A 25465-nucleotide genomic window follows, 5' to 3' on the forward strand; every position below is an offset into this window, starting at 1 on the left:
TATGCACCAAAATCAATACCTTTCTCACCTATGAAAATAACAAGGTGTAAAATATAATGAAAACCAAGGGTTTTTTCATTTGCAATAGCAATAGAATGTTCAGTCTATATGGAGAGAAATTTAAAACTCTCTTAAGATACATAAAAGGGCCCTTGAACAAAAGGAAAAGAGAACAAAGGAGCATACCTTGCTGCTAATACTTTTAAAACAACAGCAGAGCTCCCTAACTTCAGAGCGATCACAATTGAAATCCCAGTGGGATTCTGTGAAGGTCCATGCCTATGGTTAACTTGAGAGCTCTACAGTCACCTGAGAGATGAACCTCTGGTTACATCTCTAAAGAATTATCTTAATTAAGTTAACCGAGATGAGAGGACCCTGTCTGAGTGAGGCCAGCATCATCCCATGGGCTGGTGTCCTAGACAGAATAAAACAGAGAAAAAGCAAGCTGAGCACCAGCGTCCATCTCTCTCTCTGCTTCCTGACTGTGGATGCCACGTGACCAGCTGCCTCACGCTCCTACCGCCATGTCTTCCCCACAGTGAGGGACTATACTCTTGAACTTTGAGCCATAATCAATTCTTCCTTCCTTAAGTTGCTTTTGTTGGGTGATTTTATCATAGCAACAAGAAAAAAACTAAGATATTCATGTCAGAATCGGCTCAAAAGTTTCTAGAATTCACCTGTAATATTCAATATTTATGAAGATGTAACATAAGCACAGCAGAAGGATAAACTGCACTTGCTATTAAATATACATTAATTCTATGGCAATTAAAATTATGGATCTGTCTATAATTGTCATAGTAATTCAGGAAAAGAAATAAAAATATTTGGGATTTATTATCTTGTTCTACATCTCCTTTTGAAATGTGATCTCTGAAAGGAATGGACACTCTCCCTTTCAATCTCTATTTCTTTTTTCTCCCTCCCTCTTTTTCTCTCTCTTTTTCTCTTCATCCCTCTTTATTTCTCTCTCTTTCCCTCTTTGTAATTCCAGCACTCAGGAAATGAAGGCAGAAGGAACAGGAGTTCAAAGTCACCCTCTACTACATAGTTAGCTTGAAGGCAGCCAGGTTACCTGAGATCCTGTCCCAAACAAACCAAAACACCAGTGATAAAAGGCCAATGTAATAATTGGCTAACTATATAAAATGAAAATTAAATTTGTTTTTAAAAATCACTAATAATCAAAGAACTGTTAATATGAAATATTAAGATATCCCATTAGATTAACACAATTTAAAACTATGGAGAAAATCAAGTATGAGAATAATATATGAGCATGTACCCTCTTATACAATAATGGTCAATTGTATGTAATCATGTAAAAAGAGAAATGTGCTACTTTTATCATTGTGACAAAATAGCTGTCAAAAGCAACTTAAGGAAAATGTTTGACTTTTGGCTCACAGTTCAAGGTGTCAATCATGGCAGATGAGGCAGCTGGTCATATCACACCCACAGGAAGTGGAGAGAGATGAATGCTGCTACTCAGGAGACTTCTTCCTTTTAATTTAGTTCAAGATCCCAGCCCATGGGATACTGCCACCTACATTCAGAGTGGGTCCTCACCCCTCTGCTAATACCACCAGGAAACATCTTTATAGACATGCCCAGGGATGTGTCTCCTAGGTGATTCCGAATACCATCAAGCTGACCCATCGAGATTTGCCATCCTTGTGTATTAGTATTTTATCAACCCTCAACAGAGAAGCTTGTGTTTGCAATGGAAAGCAAATGGTGCAGACTCAAGCAACTGCTCAGAGTGCAGAAAGTAGACTATTGAGTTCCCATCCATTATGGGGCATCTATACACACACCCCAAGATTCAGGGACCCTTAGAGAAGCCCGAGGGAGCTGGAAGATTGTTCTAGAGAGGGTGCTGCCATGAAACAGTGTCTTTACATTCACGAACTCACAGAGTTGTAGCTGCCTACACAAGAGCAAGCAAGGAAACATTCCAACATGGAGGGAGTGGGGTTCATGAGCCCCTGCCCCTAACTGAGGTCTTATGGTGACAGCTGCTATGTTTGTTTTTAGACGTGTGGTCTATAGGTTTGCCATGCCTGTGGGGGAGTGGGGCGTGAGGATCAAGGAGGACTGAAGGTAAATATGATCAAAATAGATTGTATTCAACTCTCAGTGAATAATTTTTAAACCCTGGGATATAAATCAAATTTCAAAATAGCTTGTCCAACCTAATACCTTTTATTCAAAATCATACTTAACATAGTTAAGTTTTATGCAGATGGCCCAGAAATTTCTTTCTTAGAATAACCGGATAAACAAGGTATTTGAAGGTTCACAAAATATATATCCTAAAGTATTTACAGAGTGTTATTGAGGATAGTTCCAAACTGGAAGCTACCCAGGTGCCCATCAACAAGAGCCTGGATAAATAAATCATGATATGAACTGAGAACATGCCGCATCAGTAGTGAGGAGCCTGTAAACACTGGGGGATCTTTACAAATTGAATGAAAGAGAGGTGATAAAGCCAAATTCATCTTTATGTTCATACTTAACAAAGTTACAAGCAAAACCACAGCGGTCTATGTCACCAGACGTCAATATAGTCTCATGGCTTCCACTGATGGGATTGGCTGCTTTTGAAACAACACAAAGAAGGCTTGGAAGGGTCTGGATGAGAGTTCAGGAGATAATTACTTAGCACCCAGGTCAAAAACAAGTCACATAGTGTTATGCACTTGTAATCCCAGCACTGGGGAAATAGAGACCGGGGGCGAGGGGGTTCCTGGGGCTCACTGGACAGCCAGCCTGCCTGACTCAGCAAGTTCTAGGCCACTGAGAGACTGTCTCAGTAAAAAGGAGATGGGGGCACCTCAGCCCCAATCACTCCACACACATACACATATCCAGCTTAGGATGCTGGAGATATTTTCTTAGCTAATTGGTGCTGGTAGCATGAATCTTTGGCTTATGAAAAATTACAGGATTATAACCCACATACTTTCCGTTAACATTTATTCTTATTTATATGCATGTACATGTATCTCTGTGAGTGGCTGTCACACATGTGTAGGCATGTGCAGAGACCAGAAGAAGGCATCAAATCCCTTTGAACTGGAGCTGCATGCAGTTATGAGTTACCTGCCAAGGACATTGGGGACCAAACCACTGTGAGGGTTCTCCAGACTAACCTGCGCACTTCCCTGTATACCCCCTGCAGATAAAGCATATATAAGCCCAGAGAGATAACAGAAAGGGTGGCTGCAGAAGTTAGTAATGGGTTGTTAAGTGGAAGGACAGGGGTCCAGCATGATTTTGGCTTCCTTCTGTTTGTCTGAATCATTGAAATTTTCCCAGCTGAGTGCATGGTAAGATTACATTCGGAAAGGTGGGAACAGGTGGATGCCTGGAACTCACTGACCACCAAACCTGACATAAGCAGTGAATCCCAGGACAATGAGAGACCCTATGTCAAAAGACAAGCTGGATGCCAACACTCATTCACCATTTGAGATTATGGCTTGGCTTAGTCACTGTTCTATTGTCGTGAAGAGACACCGTGACCAAGGCAACTCATCAAAGAAAGCATTTGATTGGGAGCTTGCTTACAGCTTAGTCCATTTTGTAGCACGGTGGGGGGCATGGCAGCACACTCGTGTGCTGGGGCAGAGCTGAAATAGAGGAGAGGTACATTCTGATTCATAGGCAGAAGGGGAGGGAGGAAGGGAGGAAGAGGAAAGAAGGAGAGAGGGGGGAGGGAGGGAAGGAGAGGGAGAATGAGAGACAGAGAGAGAGAGATACTGGGTCTGTAGTGGGCTTTTGAAAGCTCAAAGCCCATACTCAGTGACTTCCTCCAACAAGGCCACGCCTCCTGATCCTTTTAATCCTTTCCAATAGTGCCACTCCACGGGTGACTGAGCCTTCCAATATATGAGCTTATGGGGGGGGGTTATTCTTATTCAAACCACCTTCTGTTCTTAGCCTTCATTAGAGCAGCTTCCTATGGAAGCCAGAAGATGGGGAGATGCACAGCGAAAAGATGTCTTCTGGAAGTAACACTGTCACTATGCTCATGAACTCACTGCAGCTGTGATGATCCGCACAAGACCCGCACAAGATCAGGCCATCAACATTTCCCCAAGGGTGGGAGAGGGGTTCATTAGACCCAACTCCTCCCCCGAGGGATTACCGCAGTCAATGGCTGTTGGGTGACACACACACTTGGACAAAAGTGCTCACACACACATGCACTCAAATAAAATGAGTCTCTGGCTGGAGAGAGGGTTCCATAGTCAAGGGCGCAGCTTCCCAGCGCCTACATGAGGTGGCTCCCAACCCCCTGTAGCTTACTCCAGGGACCTGTGTCCTCCTCGTCTTCTCCGTGGGCACTGCATGTATGTATGTACAAACATTCACTCGGACACATACACTTAAAGTAAAATGGATGAATATATCTTAAAAACAAAACAAATCTCTCTAAAAAGTTAGAAAATAGACCACAGTAAGGGAATAGAATCAATTGAAAGCAAGCACTGGAAAGACAACGGGATGACAGGGAGCCAGTCAGAAAGCTACGGATAGACTTTCCTCTCCAAAGACTGCTAACGAACTCATGTGTATACAAAAAGAAAATGTGAGAGACAGCCCTCTGCCCACAGGCTAAAGTGCTGGGTAATTTCTGCTGATTCTGTTACTGCAGAAGCTAATCCCAAAATCCACTTTAAGAAATGGATTTATTAGAGGATTGAAATACAACAAGCTGCATGTAAAGTTCTAGACGTCTTAAAACTAAATCCGTACATATATATATATATGTATATATATATATATGAGCAGATAGGTAACAAGCATTATATATATATATATATATATATATATATATATATATATATATATATATATAATGTTTGTTCCTGGGCCTAGAGAGATGGCTCAGTGATTAAGAGCATTTGTTTTTCTTGCAAAGGACCCACGTTTAGTTGCCAGCACCAACAGAGGGCAACTCACCATCATCTGTCACTCCAACTCCAGGGGATCCAACACCCTCTTCTGGCACCTGCATTCATAGACACATACCTACCGACACACACACACACACACACACACAAATAAAAATCTTTTCAAAATTAAAAAAAAAGTGTTCCTACCCACGAGATCGGTGGCAAGAAAACAATGATGCTGTCGCAGCTTTCCTCGACATCAATAGTGTCACTTCTGACGGAGTGGGTGTAAACAGCTAGGTGGGCGGCGAGCAACTGGTCCTGCTGTGCTACCGTTTGCACATTAATTCCAGTTCCTAGTGCACAGTTGCAGTCTGAGCACGACCAGGGGAGCCTTGCAAGCTTGACAAGCTGAGTTTGAAGCCCAGCATCTACCGTGCCACCTATCAGAAGTCACAGAGAGACGAGACAAAGGGACAAGAGCATCAGGACAAAGTTCAAGGGCCAAATAACTCAAAGGACACAGTAGAGCTGCAGACATAAGGCAGAGAGATGCTGCCTCAATTGAGCTGAAGGAGAGAACATGTAAGAAGCATGTAACATGTTAGAAGCATGTAACATGTAAGGTCAGCTTCCACCCTATATATTTACCCAATTAGAGAATGTGTGCACGCAAAAATCTATGCAAACGTTGACAGCAGTATTAGTCCCTTTTGATTTTAATCCCATTTATTTATTTACATGTGAGGGAATGTGTGTGTCATGGTACACTTACAGATAAGTGAACATCTTGCAAGAGTCCTCTCCTTACACCACGTGCGTCCTGGGTATCAAACTCAGGTTGGCAAGCTTAGCAACAAACATCTTTACCCACTGAGCTGATCACTAGCTTGCAGCTTTGGATCTAATCTCCAAAAATAGAAAGCCAGCAAGGTGTCCTTTCCACGAGCAGATAGTTAACAAGCAAACTGTAGCGCACATATAAATTGTAATGCAAGCCAATGACAAAAAGGGATGAGGAGAGAAACGTTAAAGAGGACACAAACTTGGGTGAGCAGGGAAGGATGGGTAAGATCTGAGAGAGGCTGAGAGAAGGGAGTAAATGTGAGCAAAATACACTGCCTAGAATTCCCTAAGAACGGCGAAAGGAGGAGAGAACTGAGGAATCAAACAGTCAGGACATGGGCCGAGGACATGGTTCAGTGGATAAAGAGCTTGCTGCGCAAGCGTAAGGACCCGAGTTCAAACCCCCAGCACATAGAAAGCCAGGGTGGTCACATGTGCCTGTAACTCAGCACTGTGGGAGGGAGAGACCGGTAGCAGCTCCAGGGTCAGTGAGGAACTGAGTCTCAGTGGAACAGACGGAAAGTGACAGAAGACACTTGCTGGCTTCCAAACGTGTGCACACAGGCACATGCACTCCCACAAGCATGTGTGCATGCGACACATACTACACTCACGTATGAAGACACTAAATCTACACATACACACAAAGACATGACGCAAAAGGCATTCATGGATCGTGAATGTTACATGTACACAAGGGGAAAGAAACCAGCCTAAGACTGGAGAGAGGGTTCAGCAGTTAAGTCTCTTGTTCTTCCAGAAGACCTAAGTTAGTTCCCAGCACCCAGGTTGGGTGACTCACAACCACCCTTAACTCTAGCTCTAGGGGATCCACCGCCCTCTCCTGGCCTTCATGGACGCTGTGCTCACATGCGCATACTCATACATAACATAAAACAAATCTTTAAGAAACCAGTCGGAGACGGCTACATATCATAAATGATTCTGTGGGAAAGGCAAAACTCTTAGAGCTCTGAGATCCAGAGACAAGGAGAAAGTGTGACCGGGTGAAGCAGGGGGAACTTCTTCAGGACAGGGAAAGTATGCTGTATGCTCCTGTAACCGGGTGCTCATAACAATAGACATTTCTAAAAACTCACCAAACTTCACCCAACAAGTTTACCTGAATGGGTGCAAATTTTAAAAGTTGTTTAATACATGCCTGCAATTCCAGCACTTAGGAGGAAGAGGCATGAAGACCATTAGTTCAAGTCCATCCTCAGCTACAGAGGCTGAGGGCAGCTCGGGCTACATGAGACACTATCCCAAAGAAAATAACAAACAATAAAGCATTTAAGAGCTCAAACAAATCCTAGACTGGAATGCAAAATGGAACAAACTCATTTGTACTGCAGCCATATAAAATGACCTCACTGAAGAGGACAGGGAGAAACTGCAACTCCAATGGCTTTGGAAACAGACCCAATGTGTCTAAAGCTAAATGCGGTGAACTCTGGACACAAGCGTCACCGCTGATGAGGTTGCCTCCTATGGGTTGATGACATCATGGTTCTCATGACATTGTGAATATTTTTGGCCTCATTAAGTAAATGGATGGCGGATGGTCAGAGCCAAATTGTTCTACGTTATAGTTTAGCGGAGGATTCCAGAACCATCTGTGTGATAGTAGATTAGGAAACAGCATAGATCAATATTTAGGTTAGGATAGATAGATGTAGAAATCTATATATACATGTAGATTGTATATATTTGGGCATGATATATATGTATATATTTCAGCCTATCAACTGAGAGGGCCTAGACGGTACAATTGTCCCATAGCAACAAGGATACCTAGCACCCAGCTCTTAGCTTCTGACTCCGTTCTCGAAGCAAAGAAACAGGACATCTGGAGAGTGTTTGCTATGAAGCGTGAGGACCTGAGGTTGATCCCTACAGCCCACATAAAAGAGGTGGGCACGATGGTGCAAGCTTGTAATCCTTCTTATAGAGAAGGATACCCCCGGGTTTGGCAGCCAGCTAGCTCGGCTACCTGGTTAGTTCCAAGACAGTGAGATACCCTGTCTCAAAAAAAAAAAAAAAACATGATAAAAGGCATCTGAGGAACAGCACCTCAGGTTGAACTCTGACATCCACAGGCACATGAATAAGTGCACACCACACACATGAGCGGGCACACACGAGAACATACACACCAGAAAAACAAACAAACCAGGCTAGGAGTGTGTAAGAAGAGGCCAGGATAAACATTGCTCTCCAAGAAGACGTTCCCCTTCACACTGATAAAAACAATCAGAAAGGTAGATGCTCCCCATCAGGCTACAATGTATGAGCTGCCTTTGCACACAAATCTTGACTGTTAAGTCCAGTCTGTCTCTAAGAAGTCAAATAATTATTGTCATTAGCACAGCCTAAGAAATCTCTTGATGTGGTGTTATGAGATTGCCTTGTGAAACCCAGAGACAGTGTTAATAAAATCAACCTTGGATCAGAGGGACCGAGAAGCCACTGACTGATTTTCCTGCAAGAGAACATCTCTCCATTTGTCCCAAACAGAGAAGACCTTGAATCTCTAAGTCCCTCCCTACTCCTTCCTATGTGTCTCTCTATCCATCTTCCAGGGTTCTCTGTACTCTCTCTGGATAATTCTTGTCAACTAGTTGCTAGCTCCGCCCCCTGATTCAAGGTTGATTTTATTAGCACAGTCTCTGGGGCTTCACAGTGCGATTGAACATTCTGTAACAATATGTGTGGGCTCAGCTTATGAACAAATTTCAATGAAAGGGGAGAATTTGAACCAGGCAGAGTGCTGACCTGCAGTCCTAGCACTCAAGAGATGGAAGCAGAAGGGCCAAGAGTTCAAAGTCATCCTTAGCTACATGGCCCAGGCTACATGCTGCCCTGTCTCAGAAAACCAAAATAAATAAATTGTAAAATTAGCATTCGATCTAATACTTTCCAAAATATGATTCCTAAGATATACTGTTGGGGTTTGTTGAACTCTTTGGGCAACAGAGGGAGACCATTCCTGTGGGACACGTTTCCTAAAGAAGAGTGATGGCTGTGACTGAGACAGGCGTCAGATAGTAAAACGGGGCACATATCTGTAATTTCGGCTCTCAATTACCACAACAGGAGGATTGTAAGTTTGAGGCCAGTATTAGCTATATAGTAGGACCCTGTCTCAAAACAGGGAGAGCTGGAGGAGGGGAGAAGGGGGAGCCATGAGAAGGAAAGGGGAGGGGAGGGAGGACTGGCTAGCAGATACATCCATGATGTTGCTACTATTTTCCCATCATCTCAATTTCATGCATTATTTTTAAATACTGTTTACCCCGAGCTCCATGGTTCCTCAAATGTGTGACCGTCCCCATGCCCACTCCTACATCTTATTAGTTAACTTGCCAGCAGAGATGCGCGCATCCTATTGTGCCACACATTTGTTTAATGCTTTGAGACAGCACTAGACCACAATTGATTTTCTTTGCTATTATCTTAAGTGTTCCACTCTGTGTTTGGGAGATATAATTCACAGGCCTTGCTAGACTTGCCAAAGAAATCCGTGCATTAAAAGAGTCTTGAAAACACGTTTTTGCTCTTTTCTGAGGCTAACAAAATTCCTTTTGCTTTGTTTTGCTTTGGTTTTCTTAAGACTAGGTCTCATATAAACCAGACTGGCCTCAAACTTGCTATGTAGCTAAGGGTAACCTTGAATTTCTGATCCCCCTGCCTCCACCTCCTGAGTGTTGGGGTTTCAGGGATTTCACCAGAGCCAGCTTGCTATGATTTCTTGGTCACTGAAATATTTCCCTACATTGAAATGCTCCAGCTATTCCCAAGTCTGGCAAATCTCTCTCTCTCTCTCTCTCTCTCTCTCTCTCTCTCTCTCTCTCTCACACACACACACACACACACACACACACACACACACACACGAACACACACATACACACACACACTTCCGAGGGGTAATGGGATCAATTAATCCCTGTTCAGTTAGGAAAACACAGAAACACACATTCCAAACACCATGCTATTCAAAGGAACCCACCCAACTCTGAAGCCACATCGCTGCAGTAACAGGCTAAGGTAAGACAAGATATTCAAGAAGAATGTAAGAGTCGGCTGCTGCAAAATCATCTTCTAAAACCATGGGACCATTGCACACAGACACTCCCAACCGCGTGGTTGCCGGCATTAGACCCACACAAGAGCAAGCCAACCAACTTTGCAGCATGGACATGGAGCCCAGCCCTACCGGAGGAGCTTTGGGAGTTACAAGATGTCGGGGTAGGGTATGTCCATTTTCTTCCAGGAATTGACCCCCATTAGGACAGCATGGAATAGACTCCGTGGACTGTGAAAAGAGGTCATCAAGTTGGGAAGAGGGTGTGGTGGGCTATCTGAGAGGGGCTGGATAGGAAGTAGAAATTGATAATGATCAAAATATGATCAATACAAATCAAAGTATCAAAGAATGGAACAAACAAACATTTTTTTAATGCATTGTAGTTGGAGAAATGGCCTGGTTGTTAAGAAAACTGGCTTCTCTGACAGAGGACCTAGTTCAGTTCCCAGCACCCATATCAGACAGTTCACACCGCCATAACTTCAGCTCCAAGGTCCTCTGCCAGCCTCAGTGGACGTCTGCCCTCATGGGGACATCCCCACAAATACACATCATTTAAACATTTTTTTAAAATCTAAAAAATTCCCATCAAAATCCCAGAAAAATTCTTCAAAGACCTCAAAAGAATGGTACTCAACTTCATTTGGAAAAGAAAAAAAACCCAGGATAGCCAAAACAATCCTGTACAATAAAAGAACTTCTGGAGACATCACAATCCCTGACTTCAAACTCTACTACAAAGCTACAGTACTGAAAACAGGCTGGTACTGGCATAAGAACACACAGGAGGACCAATGGAACCGAATAGAAGACCCGGATATCAATCCACACATCTTCAAACACCTGATCTTTGATAAAGAAGCAAAAAATATCAAATGGAAAAAAGAAAGCATATTTAACAAGTAGTGCTGGCCATAGCTGGATATCAAAATGTAGAAAAATGAAAATAGGCCCATATCTATCACCATGCACAAAACTCAAGTCCAAATGGATCAAAGACCTCAACATAAAGCCAGCCCCACTGAACCTTTTAGAAGAGAAAGTGGCAAGTACACTTGAATGCATTGGCACAAGGAACCACTTCCTAAATAGAACCCCAGTAGCACAGACACTGAAACAATTAATAAATGGGACCTTCTGAAACTGAAAAGCTTCTGTAAAGCAAAGGACATGGTCAACAAGACAAAATGACAGCCTACAGAATGGGAAAAGATCTTTACTAACCCCACATCAAACAGAGGTCTGATCTCCAAAATATACAAAGAACTCAAAAAATTGGATACCAAAAGATCACATAATCCAATAAAAAAAATGGAGTACAGACCTAAACAGAGAACTCTCAACAGAGGAATCTAAAATGGCTGAAATACACTTAAGGAAATGTTCAACATCCTCAGTCATCAGAGAAATGCAAAGCAAAACAACTCTGAGATTTCATCTTACACCTATAAGAATGGCCAAGATCAAAAACACTGATGACAACTCATGCTGGAGAGGATGTGGGGAAAAGGGAACACTTCTGCACTGCTGGTGAGAATGCAAGCCGGTACAGCCACTTTGGATGTCAGGGTGGCTATTTCTCAGAAAATTAGGAAACAACCTTCCTCAAGCCCAGCAATACCACTTTTGGGTATATAGCCAAAGGATGTTCAATCGTGCCACAAGGGCATGTGGTCAACTATGTTCATAGCAGCTTTGTTTGTCATAGCCAGAACCTGGAAACAACCTAAATGTCCCTCAACCAAAGAATGCATAAGGAAAATGTGGTACATTAACACAATAGAGTACTACACAGCAGAAAAAAATAATGACAGCTTGAATTTTGCAGGAAAATGGATGGAGCTAGAAAACATTATTTTGAATGAGGTAACCCAGACACAGAAAGACAATTTATCACATATGTTCACTCATGGGTGGTTTTTAAACATAAAGCAAAGAAAGCCAGTCTACAAACTATAATCCCAGAGAACTTAGACAACAACGAGGACACTAAGGGAGACTCACATAGATCTAATCTACATGGAAAGTAGAAAGTAGAAAAAGACAAGATCTCCTGAGTAAACTGGGAGCATGGGGACCTTGGGGGAGGATTGAAGCGGGGAGGGGAGAGGCAGGGAGGGGAGCAGAGAAAAATGTAGAGCTCAATAAATACCAATAAAATAAAATAAAAAAGAAAGGCAAAGACCAAGAAGAGGAGTATGAACCAGAAGGTCAGGCTTAGTGGCTCACACCTCTAGTCCCAGCACTCGGAAGGCAGCAGTGGGTGGATCTCTGTGGTTTAAAATCAGCCCCATCTAAATAGGAAGTTCCAGCCCAGCCATGAATGTACAGGGAAACCTTGTCTTAATAAAACAAAACCCTAAAAAATTAAAAAGTGGACTGAGGTGAAGAAAAGACTGATGAACCTGGGTCAGGGAACCCAGGATGCGGTAGAAGGGTAATTCCTGGGCTAAGACCAGCCATCATGTGCTCTGTGCAGCTGAGGACTCACACCTTGGAGACACTCGTGGTCCTGCTGTTCATCAAGGATGTTGCTCTTGACCCTGCACGCTCCTGCGTTGTTTCCTTTGAGATCAGCTCCATTAACAAGTGATTTCAAGTGCTTCCTCTCGCTAGTCTCCCGCGTCTCCACTTCTGTGTCCCCTGTCCTTAAAAGCCCTGTCCTGCGATGAACCAGGACAAAACTGTTCTGCAGAGCAGAAGAAGGTGTGTGTGTGTGTGTGTGTGTGTGTGTGTGTGTGTGTGTGTGTATGTGTGTGTGTGTGTATGTGTGTGTGTATGTGTGTGTGTATGTGTGTGTGTGTGTGTATGTGTGTGTGTATGTGTGTGTATGTGTGTGTGTGTGTGTGTGTGCATGTGTGTTAGTCCTAGTATGTGTGCATGTTCACATCTGTGGATGCACACATGTGTGGGGGTTGAGCACACGTTTGTAGACATCAACCACAGATGTCACTCCACAGGTGTCATCCACCTTGTACGTATTTCTTTTTTAATTTTTAAATTACAATTATTTATTTACTGTGTGTGTGAATTGGTCATGGCTCTCCTGTGGAGGTCAGACAACAACTTGTGCAAGTCACTTCTCTCTTTCTACCATGTGATGTCCCTGGGACTGAACTCAGGTCATCAGACTTAGCAGCAAGCCCCTTTACCCACTGAACCATCTTGCCAGCCATCTTACCTTGTTATTATTCTTATTACTGTGGCTATTGTTGTTGTTGTTGTCTCTCCCTAGACCCAGGGATCACTAAGGAGCCTGACCAATGAGCCCCGGGGATCTATTTGCCTGTCTACATAGCTCTAGCACTGGTGTTATTACAAGCATGCACCACCATACCCAGCTTTGGTTGAGTATTGGAAATTTAATCCGGGTTCTCACACTGGCATGGCAAGCACTTTACTGAGCTAACTCCCCAGCCCCAGGGTACACGTTTTTACCCAAATATTTGATCTTTAGTATATATGCACAAGTTCATAAGGATAGACTTACAAAGATGGTAATTGCAGTGTTGCTTGTGACAGGGCAGGAGTAAAAGAGCAAGAAAGAATGAGAGAGGTGACATCAGCAGACACCAGTGGGGCTTGATTAACTAAATCACTATACAACAGAAAGGGAACCCACGAGGGGCAGGGAGGTGGCTCACCATGCACACTCAAGGACCAGAGTTCAGATCCCCAGAACCCACATAAATTCTGCACGGATGTGGCATCCTGCCCATAATTCTAACCTTAAAACATGAAGACACGGGATCCCCAGAGCAAGCTGGTTAGCAAAACTAGAGATATGAGTAGCCCCAAGTTTGATTAAGAGACCCTACCTCGAAGAGTAAGGTAGGAGAGTGTTGGGAGATGATTCCTGACATCAGCCTTTGGCCTGCGTAGGCATATGCACACACACGCATGCACACCCAAATACACACATGTTCTCATGCATGCAAGCGTGCATACACATTTATATCCCTAAATGAGATCCAGACACACCTTGTCTTAGGGTCTCTACTGCTGTGAAGAGACACCATGACCACGGCAACTCTTACAAAGGGAAACATTTGTTCGGTCAGGGGCTTGCTTACAGTTTCAGAGGTTCTGTTCATTATCATCGTGGGGGGATCACAGCAGCATGCAGGCAGATGCGGTGCTGAGAAGGGGCTGAGAGTTCTGCATCTTGCAGGCAAGAAAAAATGGTCTGAATATCACTCTGAGGGAAGCTTGAGGACAAGAGACCTCAGAGCCCACCCCACAGTGGCGCACTTCCTCCAACAAGGCTGCACACTTACTTCAACAAGGCCGCATATCTTTATAGTGCCATTCTCTATGAGCTTATGGGGGCCAGTTGCATTCAAATGACCACCTTGATCCTGGACTCACCCTGATACATAAATTCTATTCTGAGTATGAATCCATTTCCCTCCTGAGCTTGTAAAATGATGGGAGAACATTTATTCAACTCTTCTCTTCAACATCCACCTAGATCCAGATCCACTGACAAATGGTACCCGAACGAACAAGAGTGTGTGAACGCTCACCAGAAAAGAGGCTATGGTTGTTTACTCACTTGCTTGAGATAGGTCTGTGACAGGTAGTTGTCATTGTCACCTTGATACAGCCTGGGATCCCCTGTGAGGAGAGACCCAATGAAGGATGGTCTAGATGAGGCTGGCCTGTGGGCACACCTGTGAGGGACTTTCTCCGTTGGGATCACCGGAGTAAGAAGACCTACCTTGAATATGGGCGGCAACATTCCATATTTGCAAGCTTCGAATTGTATTTTTTAAAACGTAGAAAACGCTGGCTGAGCAGTAAGCAATGACTCTTGACGATGCACATAAATAATATGACTAGCTGGCGACTTCAATACCCTACTGCTGTAACTGCCTCCGCAATGACGGACTGCAACTCGAAATTGTGAGCTAAGTCCAGATATTATACCATAGGAACAGAAGTAAGACAGGTGCTTACTCTGTAGCCCAGGCTAGCCTTCAAATCATGACCCTTTTTCTACCACAGCCTCCTGGTGCTTGGACTGCAGGTATGACCCACCCTGCTCAGCTGAACTTACAAATCATTTTTTTCATTTGTGTGTGCGTGTGTGCGTGTACACGGGTGTTGTATGCAGGAGTGCACATGTGTGTGGGTGCATGTGGAGGCCAGAGGTTTATGCCAGGTGTCTTTTCCTTTTCGGGGGGGGGGTGGATTTCAAGACAAGCTCTCTCTATATAGCCCCGGTTGTCCTGGAACTCACTATGTAGAGCAGGCTGGTCTCAAACTCACAGAGATCTGCCTGTTTCTGCCTCTCCAGTTTTGGAATTAAAGCTGTACACCACCATGCATGGCATACTACCTTATTTTTGTAAGACAGGGTCTCTCACTGAACCTGGAGCTCACCAGTTTGGTTCGGCTAGCCCCAGGGATCCTCCTGTCTCAAACTCCCCAAAACTTGGCTTACAGAAAAACACTATTATGCCCAACTTTTTACATGGTTTCTGAGGACCTGAACTCAGGTCTTTGTGCTTATTGAAGGTGGGGGGTGTGGAGAATCAGGAGCCTTAGCACAATGTATCGTTTTGAGTGTTCTATCTTCCTAACACGTGTGTTCATCTCTTACTGCCCTTCATCTAGCATTGGAGTTTATCGTACATATTATGTGTGGTCACACAGCAAGGCCAACTGCTGTCATGTTCTGCAACCAGAGTATACTCCAAAACCATGAGCCAAACCATTACTATAATAAGTATGTCAGTCTCGGTTACACAAAAGTAACTAACAAAACCTCTAGCAAATCATCTTGCTGTCCCTCAGGCCCTCCCAGGGAATGGGGGATCCTCCTTCTCAAACACACACACACACACACATGCACACACACACACATGCACACACAGCTCCAACCAGTGTCTTTGCCTCTATTTTAAGTACTAGAATTTCTTCTAAGGCTTTAGAAAACTCTTACCTAGAACATCAGTGTTCCGGGGCTGGGAGTTTAACTCAGACAGTAAAGAGCTTGCCTGGGATGCACAACCCTGGGTTCCACAACCAGTAACTCCATAAGCCAAGCTAACCCTAGGCCTAAAGCAGGCATGGTTTATGCAATGCGCACTTGAAATGCCAGTAGTTGAGAGGCAGCAGTAAAAGGATCAGAAATTCGAGATCATCCTTGGCTACGTAGCACATAGCAAATTTGAGGCTAGCATCGGATATACAAGACCCTGTCTCAAAAGTTAGTTAGTTAGTTAGTTAGTTAGTTAGTTAGCTAGCTAGTTAGTTAGTTAGCTCGTTATTGCTGAGACAGGGCACTCAGCGAAGTGCCTATAGCCTTGCAAGCATGAGGATCAGAGTTTGACTCCCTAGCACCCACAGAAAAAGCCAGGTGTGGTGGCATGGCCACGCAATCCAAGTGCAGGGTGGTAGAGATGAGAGGATTCCTGGGGCTCACTGGCCATCAGCCCAGCCTAACCAACAGGCTCCAGGCAAGTGAGAGATTCTGTCTCAAAAAACAAGGGGACAGCTCCTGAGTAATGACTCTTGACATTGTCCTCTGACCTACACAGGCACATACACAGAGAGAGAGAGAGAAAGGGGGATGGGCAGGGGGGAGGAAGAGAAAATGGAAGGGAGGGAGGGAGGGAGGCAGGAAGGGAGGGAGGAAGAGAGGGAGAAAGGGAGGAAAGAAGGGGGGAAAGGAGAGAGAACTCCAATACCCAGACCCAGTCCTTCCATTAAAATCCAAGGATGAGCCAGAGAGCCCACAACCCCATCTTACTACAGTGCCTCGTGTTACACGCTCTCCCCTGAAACCAGCTGCCTCAGAGACGCTCAATGCTGCAGCAGCCTTCTTAGGTCTGATAAGTTGAGTAGCAATGAGCAAACACTGGGAGAAGAGAGCAGAACCCAGCATAGGGACCATGGAAGTGCCTGGGGTCTCATGGGGGAAGGGGAGATACAAGAGGAAAGACAGGTGGCCTTTTCAAGGGGCTACTTGGGTGGTTGACACCAACCTAAGAACCAAAGCCATCTGAGCAATGGTGCAAGGAGAAGCTGAGTTCCCTTCGCCTCTTGCTGAGTAGGAACATAAGGCCACGGGGCAGTTTGTGGGACCTGTTTATGGAGAGATTCTCCAAACTGTTCAGAACAGGGGTGGGAGGGAGAAACAGAGAGAGAGAAATGCCCTTTGAATTTCCATTGCTTTGAGAGTCGGCAATTTAATGAGTCATACATTCTAGATCCCTGCTTTGTCTACACATTTTCATTTCAAAATACTTAAAAACACTTTGTTTGGAAGATTGGTTATTTTTAGCTTATATATCAATAGTGCGCATTCACTTCTCCCCAGAGAGAACAGCTTCCTTCAGATTGGCCCGCAGCACCACCCCAGAAGAGTGGAGCTGTTTACTTGGCTGTGTTTTGACAAAACTAAGTGGGCGGCTCTGTCCCAGTTTTTGAGGTATCCAACTGCACTGATGACCACCCAGGAGTCACTCAAGACCAATACTCTGACAGTTAGCTTTGTCAACTTGACACAACCTGGCATGGCCTGGGAAAAGAGTCACAATGAGGGACTTGCTAGATCAAGTTGGCTTGTGGGCGTATTTGTGGGGGATTGTCTTCATTGCTGTGGGATGATCCAACCTACTGTAGGCAGCGCCATTCCCTAGGTGGAGGTCCTGACTGGCGTAAGAGTGAAGGACTCATGTTCGCTTTCATTTTCCTCTGCTTTTGACTGTGGATGTACTGTGACTATTTGAAGATCATTGGTGTGTCAACAAAGATGAACTATCAACCTAGGATTGTGAGCAGAAGTCAAGCCCTTTCCTCTCAGTAGTTTTTGGTCACAGTGTTTTATCACAGTAACATAGATGGAAGTGAAAAGGCATCCCAAGATTCCCCCAGATCCCAGAGCATGGACAGAGATGGAAGAGCATTCTTTAAGCTTCCAAATAAAGGAGCCGGGGCTCTTACAAGTCAGGACTGCTAGCTCTCCAGGCATCATCTTTGTAAAGGGTTGCAGTTTAGATCTCAATAGAGCAACTTAGTATTGGCCTTGGCGGCACACAGCTGCAATTCCAGCACTCAGGAGACTGAGGCAGGAGGATCATGGATTTCATATCAGCCTGGAATACAAAGAAAAAAATGTAAAAAGGATAGAGGGTGGGGAGGAAAGAACTTGCTTTACTTAAGGTAGGAAACCCCACTTATCTACGGGTTGCGCCATCCCAAAGATTGAGGTCCCGGACTGAATAAAAAGAAAGAGAGTGAAGCGACCACTTCCATCCATCTCACTCTCTTCCTAAGTGTCTACCAATATGCCTTCCCCACATGGTGGGCCATAGCTCCTCAGTCAAAACTAGGACTGAAATAATCGTCTCTCCTTGAAGTTGCTCTGTGTTGGTCTTTTGCCACAGCCATGGCAAAAGTAATCACACACTTGACCAAACTTCCCACACAGCCATTCTGAGCCCACTCATAGATATAAGCTGGCCTCTGGTTCAGAGTCCTAAGTCCTGCATGTCAAGACACTCTTGGCCAAGAGTTTCATCAGCTCCTGCCCTTGAGATCTCAAACACTGAATTGTCTGGGAGAAGGTCCAGAATCTAGATAGAGCCTAGTCATGTCCTGTGCCTGAGATCTCCGTGCTTGCATATTCACAGTTCTGGGGAAGCATTATGAAAAGTCAAGAACTGCATCACCAAAAATATTCCCACCTCCCCCAGACACCAACCGTGAACACTTTCCACCTCTAATAGGAGCTGGGATGGAGCATGCAAGAGACTCCATGACCAACAGCCTTAGAGAGATCATCTCAGAATAGATCAACTTAAAGAACTTATCATTTAACCTTTGATGCCAGTATCACAGAGATCTAAAATTCCCTTCTATGCAAAACCACTCTTGAATTTCTACAGCCAGGCATGGGTGGATTCTAATGCAAAGAAAACGAGTAAGGTCAAAACCCAGGGAGTTCCGTGGCTTGGTAACACCCTGAACTGACCTCTCCTATACACAGGGAGAGGTGAGGAGGAACAGAAAGGAGGAGGACAGAGGAAGGAGTAGAGGAAGGAGGAGGAGCAGGAGGAAGAAAGGAAGAATCACAGAAGGAGGTTAAAAAGGAGGTGGAGAAAGAGGGAGAGAAGGGGGGAGTAGTAGGGTGGTAGAAAAGGAGGTGGAGGATAAATGAGAAGGAAAGAGAAGAAGGAGGAGGAGGGGAAGTAGACCCATAACTGGCCTTAGAGGGACTTGAGTGATGTGGGATTCTCCTCTGTATGTTGTAATGCCATTAAAGAATAAAAAAAAAAACGGCTTGGCCTGATAGGGTAGAGTAGAGCTAGGTGGGAAAAACTAAACTGAATGCTGGGAGAAAGGAGACAGAGTCAGGGAGAAGCCATGGAGCTGCAGCCAGAGACAGACATGCTGAAACTTTGCTAGTAGGCCACGCCCTCCTGGTGATGCACAGATTCATGGAGATGGGTTAAATTAAGATGTAAGAGTTAGCAAATAAGAAGCTACAGCTAATGGGCCAAGCAGTGATTTAATTAATACAGTTTCTGTGTGATTATTTCAGGAGTCTGGGCAGCTGGGAAATGAACAAGTGGCCTCATACAACACTTGGGTAGGAATTCTGGGTTCTCCTTTGTCTGAGCTCAGGCCAGTCACTCAGTGTTTGTTAACACTTTTTCTCTTGCAAAAAATGCACTTGCACAATTAAGCCTGGCGATGCACACCTAGTAGTCCAGCTACCTGGGAGATAGGAGCAGAAAGATTCCAAGTTCCAGGACTATTTGGATTACTGAGTGGGTTTAAGGCAAGGCTGAGCAACTTAATAAAACCATGTCTCAAAGTAAGAAAAAAAGAAGACGTGGAACATAGTATCATGGCAGAGCACCTGCCTAGAATCCCCCAGTGAGGGGCTGGGGTGTGGCTCAGTGGTAGAGCACCTGCCTAGAATCCCCCAGTGAGGGGCTGGGGTGTGGCTCAGTGGTAGAGCCCCTGCCTAGAATCCCCCAGTGAGGGGCTGGGGTGTGGCTCAGTGGTAGAGCCCCTGCCTAGAATCCCCCAGTGAGGGGTTGGGGTGTGGGTCAGTGATAGAGCACCTGCCTAGAATCCCCCAGTGAGGGGCTGGGGTGTGGCTCGATGGTAGAACACTTGCCTCAAATCCCCTTATGAGGATCTACACATCACTAGTCTAATACCTACAAGGTCCAAGGTCTTAGGTTCAATCTCCAGTACTCTTCACACACACATACACACATACACACATACACACACACGCACGTGCACACACACACACCCTTGTGATTTAAAAGATCCTCGTGGGAATGTTTTTTGAGAATTAATTAAAATGACCTATGTAAAGGTCATTTTTCCATGCTGTCACTTGCTCTGCATTCTGCAAGTTACACCTGTTTCGTGACAGCTCACACCCTCTCAAGCCCAGTATTGACAGTGAGTTTGCAACCACACCCTCTTGCCTTGAGTGTGAATCTCGAATGGAGTCCATGGAAACCCACCTCCTCCAGCATCCATGTAAACTGACGTAAACTGTCTCCTGTTGGAAAGCTCATCCTTTAGGAAGCCCCCGCCCCGTGGACTTCTCATAGATCCCCCCCCAGGCATCACAGCTCTCAGACCCCACCCCACTCCCCTACCTGGGAGTTGCAAAGCAAACTAGGTCCAGGGATTTGGGGTTGGGGGACGACTTGCCAGGTGGGGAAGTCAGGGGCTGGGCTTCTCCGTGGCTCCTCTCCCCCTTCGGGGCTTTCTTGGTCCCCCTTTGTCTCATTCTCAGCCTTCCCATCTCCAGGTTGCTCGGGCAGCCGCATCAGGGGTCCAGAGTGACGTGGTCAGAGATTTGGGGGCACATCAAAGGAACATCAGCGAAGACATTGAGACTCTGCAAGGAGTGGACAGAAACTTACTGCCGGAAATAGCGCCGAGCGGTTATTTACTCAAAGTCGGTTGCCTAAATAATTCACACCTGCCCTTCCATGTTTACTCAGGACAATGGGAGATACAACTGTGGCCCAAGAAATGTAATTATAGTACTGACAGATGTTTAGTTATTAATACATACTCAATGTCACCAGAGAGCATTACATAACAAACAGATCTGTGCCTCTGGAAGCAACTTTAATCTTTCTAGGTACTTTTCCATTCACACCCTCAGGCTTTGCCTAAGCAATATGAAATGAACAATAGCAGATACCTGCTTGAGGGCTACTTATAAACAAGCCCAGCACTTCACATGTAGCCCTGGTGTTAGGGGTGGAGCTCAGTGGCAGACACTAGCACCATATGCGTCAGACCCTGGATCCCATCCCTACCAGCCTTGCCTTCCTCAGTCAAAGCGAAATTATTGCCAGGCTCAATGGAGTAGAGCCAAAATCCCGGCTACCTGGGAGGCTGTAAGCAGTAAGTTCAAGGCCAGCTGGAGCTACAGAGTGAGACCCTGTTTCGAACTGAAACGTAAAACAAGGGGGCAGTGAGATGATTCCGCAGATAAAGGCGCTGACTCTGCAACCTGAGTTCAAGCCTTAGAGTTCACAGTGCAGGGAAAGAACTGCCTCCACCAAGTTGTCCTTTGACCCCTGCCTGTGCTCCATGGCTCGCATGCACCCCCACACACATACCATGCGTGCATACAGGGACATCATGCACATATACAATAATAAAAAACAATAATTTCTAGACAAAAAAAGAGCTGGAGATATAACTAAGTGGTTGGGCTGCAATGTCCCTAAGGATGGGTCTACAGGAAGCCCTTTCTGGGAAGAAGCTTCGCAGGTTTAGATTACTAAACAAGGTGTAAGTGGTCACAGACACACACACACACACACATACACCAGCACTGATCTATAGACATTGCGTTTGTCATGTGCTCCACCACTGGTAATTGCTCGGGAAAACCCACTTAAGCAGGAACGGTTTATTCTAGCTCATGGCTTCAGTGGCATCCGTCTATGGTGCTCAGTTTGTTGCTTCTGGCCCTGTTGTAATGGCTGGTGGTGATAGAGCAAAGCTGCCTACCCCATGGTGGACAGGAAACAGGAAGAGAAGCAGGAAATGGCCGGAGATATGGCATATCCTTCAGAAACCAATCCCTAGTGATGTATTACTTCAGCTAATCACCACCCCTTTAAAGGCACACTGCTCCCCAATAATGTCACCAGGTTATGATACTATCGCTGGGTTAATACATTCAGGAAATGAAAGCCTTCAGAATTTGATCATCTCCAAAAAAAAATTTCACCTCTGAACATTGCTGCCTAGGAATGAAGCCTTGAACACAAAAGCTTTTGGAGACAAACTTCACAGACAAGCCATAACACAGTGTTATATAACAATTTCCTCTGGGATGAAATACTCCAGTTCCTGGAGAAAAGCTCCTTATGACTCAGGAAGTAAACAACCTGCAAGTCTTAAGAAGTCTCTGAAACTTAGCAGGCTCACAAGGCCGTTCAATCTCAGTTAGCTTTAACTTTCAACCTCACACAGCCTGGGGTCACCCAAGAAGGAAATTTTAGTTGGGGTTGCCAAGGTGAGGTTGGCCTGTGGACATGTGTTTAGGAGATCATCTTGACTGTTAATTTCAGAAGCACCAAGCCCACCATGGGCAGCACCATTTCCTGGGTTGGTGGTCCTGGGCTATGAAAGTTAGTTAAACTCGGGCAATCAGCAGCCAGCATCCCTCCATGGCTTTTGCTTCTCATTCCTGCTTAAATTATTGCCCTGGTTTCATTTAATAATAAACTGCAATCCGGAAGTATAAGCCAGGATAAACGCTTTGCTTTCTTAAGTTTTGGTCAGAGTGTTTCATCACAAAAACAGGAAGAATACACCTCCCTCTTCCTCTCCAAATTATTTAAGCAGTTAGAAGCACGGAGGAGAGGGGGCTATCTAACCTGTTGAGCTGCCCGCAAGTTGTGCAGTGAGTTTTGGGTCCCAGCTTTCCTGAGTCATCACCCATGCTAGGCTGGCTTTCACTGATGCAACTGTGGGAGTCACCCACGCTCCCGTAAGCAATATATTCACTGGCTCACTAGGTTGGACTCCGGTGGCTTGGTTGCTTTGGTCTGTCATCGGCTCCCATCTGGAGTGAAGAGACCTTCACACTTGTCTCCCCAGGAATAGTGTCCCACCAGAGGCACACACAACAACCCTGAATCTCAGACACATGGTCACAGCACACACCGGCACGGCTCTTCAGACACACACACAGACGTGATGGAATTCAGATGCCCACACGTGTCCAGATACGTCCAACGGCCTCCATTTCTGCACGCACGCTCGTACAACAGCACTAGGAATGAACCCCAAGTCATGTCCACGCCACCTCAGACCGGACTTTCCCGTGTCAGGTACCCTTATACCCCCACACCGCGCAGCCACAGCTGACGCCACTGCACACGCGGTCCCCACCTGCACAGAGTCACACCAGTCTCTCATATGCCCCTGTGACTCACTGCTTCCCGTGGGCTGACACCCACGCCCCACGCACGAGGCATGCATCTAGACTCTCTGCGTCGCCTCTAGTCGTCTCGTGAAGTTCAACAGGAAAAACAAATTTTCCATGTGCTGACAGTAGACATTTTTTAAAAGTGACATTTTATTTTCAAATATGGTTTTAGTTGCCAAGGGAGAGCTAGCACCACGAGAGCTGTGAGTGGTAGGAAGGACAGAGTTCCAAAGATTTCCAGTTGGCTCCCTTAGGCAAAATCCTTCCCCATCAGGCTCCTCCAGGCAGGGTGGCCACCAGGAGAGGGCTGTTAATATAATGGAGCTGCAGGCCTGGCCGTAAAATAGCTCAGTGCTCTCTGGCAAGGCTGTCCAAGCTCACGGGCATCAGGCTTGAGAGCTCAATCCATTTAATAACTTGGAGTTTTCCCATGGTTCCTCACGAGCGTGGCCTCAGAAGAGGCAGTTCCCCATATGGAACAATTGCTCCTGCAGCTCAGGTGACCTTAGATGTCACAGAAGCACCAAGCCAGGAAGCCCAGGACAGCAAAATCTTCCAGACAGAAGCCATGCCCTCACAATTCCCCTCTTGCTGCCTGCTCCAAGCACAGTCCTGGGGAGACGGCTCAGTCAGTAAGCACAGTGTTTGCCATACAAGCGTGAAGACCTGGGTTCGACCTCAAGAACCCAAATTTAAAAAGCTGGACATGGGCTGGGGAGATGGCTTAGCAATTAAGAGTACAGTTAAGAGCTCATCCAGAGGACCTGAGTTCGATTCCCAGCACCCACATGGTAGATAACAATCACTTTAACTCCAGTTCAAGGGGATCACCACCCTCTTCTGACCTCCATAGGCAGCGAAGGCACTGTGTGCGTACAGTGCATCCACATCCAAACAGGAAAACAACCCATACATACACCGTTCAAACAATGCAAGAGGGGCATGGTGACATATGCCGGTAACCCCAGCACTGGGGTAATAGAAATGGGAGGATCCCTGGGGTTCATGAGCCAGCTAGTAACCTACTTGGTGAAGTTCTGGTTTGGTGAGAGGTCCTGCCTCAAAGAACAAGGCCAGGTCAATGAGATTGCTCTCAGAGTAGAGACGCATGCGTATGGGCCTGACAATCTGAGTTCAACCCCTGAGTCCCCCACAAGGTGGCAGAGAGAACAATTCTCAAGGGTTGTCTTATGCCAACCACAGCATGCATGCTTGAACTCTCTCTCTCTCTCTCTCTCTCTCTCTCTCTCTCTCTCTCTCTCTCTCTCTCTCTCGTGCAAAGGACATATGCACACAGAGCGGATAAATAAATTAGCCAATTAAAAAAAACACAAGGTGGGCCAGTCATGGTGGTACACACCTTTAGTTCTGCCACTCAGGAGGCAGAGGCAAGTGAATGTCTGTGAGTTCAAGGCCAGCCTCGTCTACAGAGCAAGCTCCAGAACAGTCAGAGCTACATAATAGCGACACCCTGTCTCAAAAACAGAACAAAACAAACAAGCAAAAACCAGACAGGGCAGACAGGACCTGAGGAGTACAACCCAGGCCTGTTTTCTGACAGCCATACTTGCATGCATACACATGCGCCTGCTCTCTGTTTCTTTCTTTTTTGTTGCTTCAGTAAAATACCCTGACAAAATAACTTAGAGGAGCTGGGTGGAGGTGGCGCACGCCTTTAATCCCAGCACTCGGGAGGCAGAGGCAGGCGGATCTCTGTGAGTTCGAGACCAGTCTGGTCTATAAGAGCTAGATCCAGGACAGGCTCCAAATCCACAAAGAAACCCTGTCTCAAAAAAACAAATAATAATAATAACTTAGAGAACAAAGGGTTTGTTTTGGGTCACAGTTCCCAAGGGCACCGCCCAGCATGGCAGGGAAGGTCTGCTGACAGGAGCAATATGGTAGTTTGAATGTCATTGCCCCCACAATCTCATAGGGAGGGACACTTTTGGGAAGTGTGGCTTTGCTGGGGTGGGTATGACCTTGTTGGAAGAAGTGTGGAAGTGGACTTTAAAGTCTCATCTATGGTCAAACCACTTCCTGTTGCCTGGGGATCAAGATGTAGGACTCTCAGCTCCTTCTCCAGCACCATGCCTGCCTGCATGTCGCCATGATGACAATGGACTAAACCTCTGAAAATGTAAGCCACCCCAATTAAAGGTTTTCCTTTAT

General features: G+C 45.5%; 1 protein-coding gene across 4 annotated transcripts in view; it reads right to left on the reverse strand.

The window, feature by feature from the left end:
- Caln1 (calneuron 1) overlaps positions 1-25465 on the reverse strand; it is a 494314-nt gene that overhangs the window by 420986 nt on the left and 47863 nt on the right. For 3 of the 4 annotated variants that reach the window (XM_075977723.1, XM_075977713.1, XM_075977734.1), the window contains exon 2: positions 20542-20731. In XM_075977723.1, coding sequence (XP_075833838.1) covers positions 20542-20660 — 119 coding nt within the window. In that variant the 5' untranslated portion in view covers positions 20661-20731. Of the gene's footprint in view, positions 1-20486; positions 20732-25465 lie in introns of all 4 variants that reach the window. The other variant, XM_075977705.1, reaches the window with a different exon arrangement.

Source organism: Microtus pennsylvanicus, chromosome 1, assembly GCF_037038515.1.
Source record: "Microtus pennsylvanicus isolate mMicPen1 chromosome 1, mMicPen1.hap1, whole genome shotgun sequence".
In the NCBI taxonomy this organism is placed as follows: domain Eukaryota; kingdom Metazoa; phylum Chordata; class Mammalia; order Rodentia; family Cricetidae; genus Microtus; species Microtus pennsylvanicus.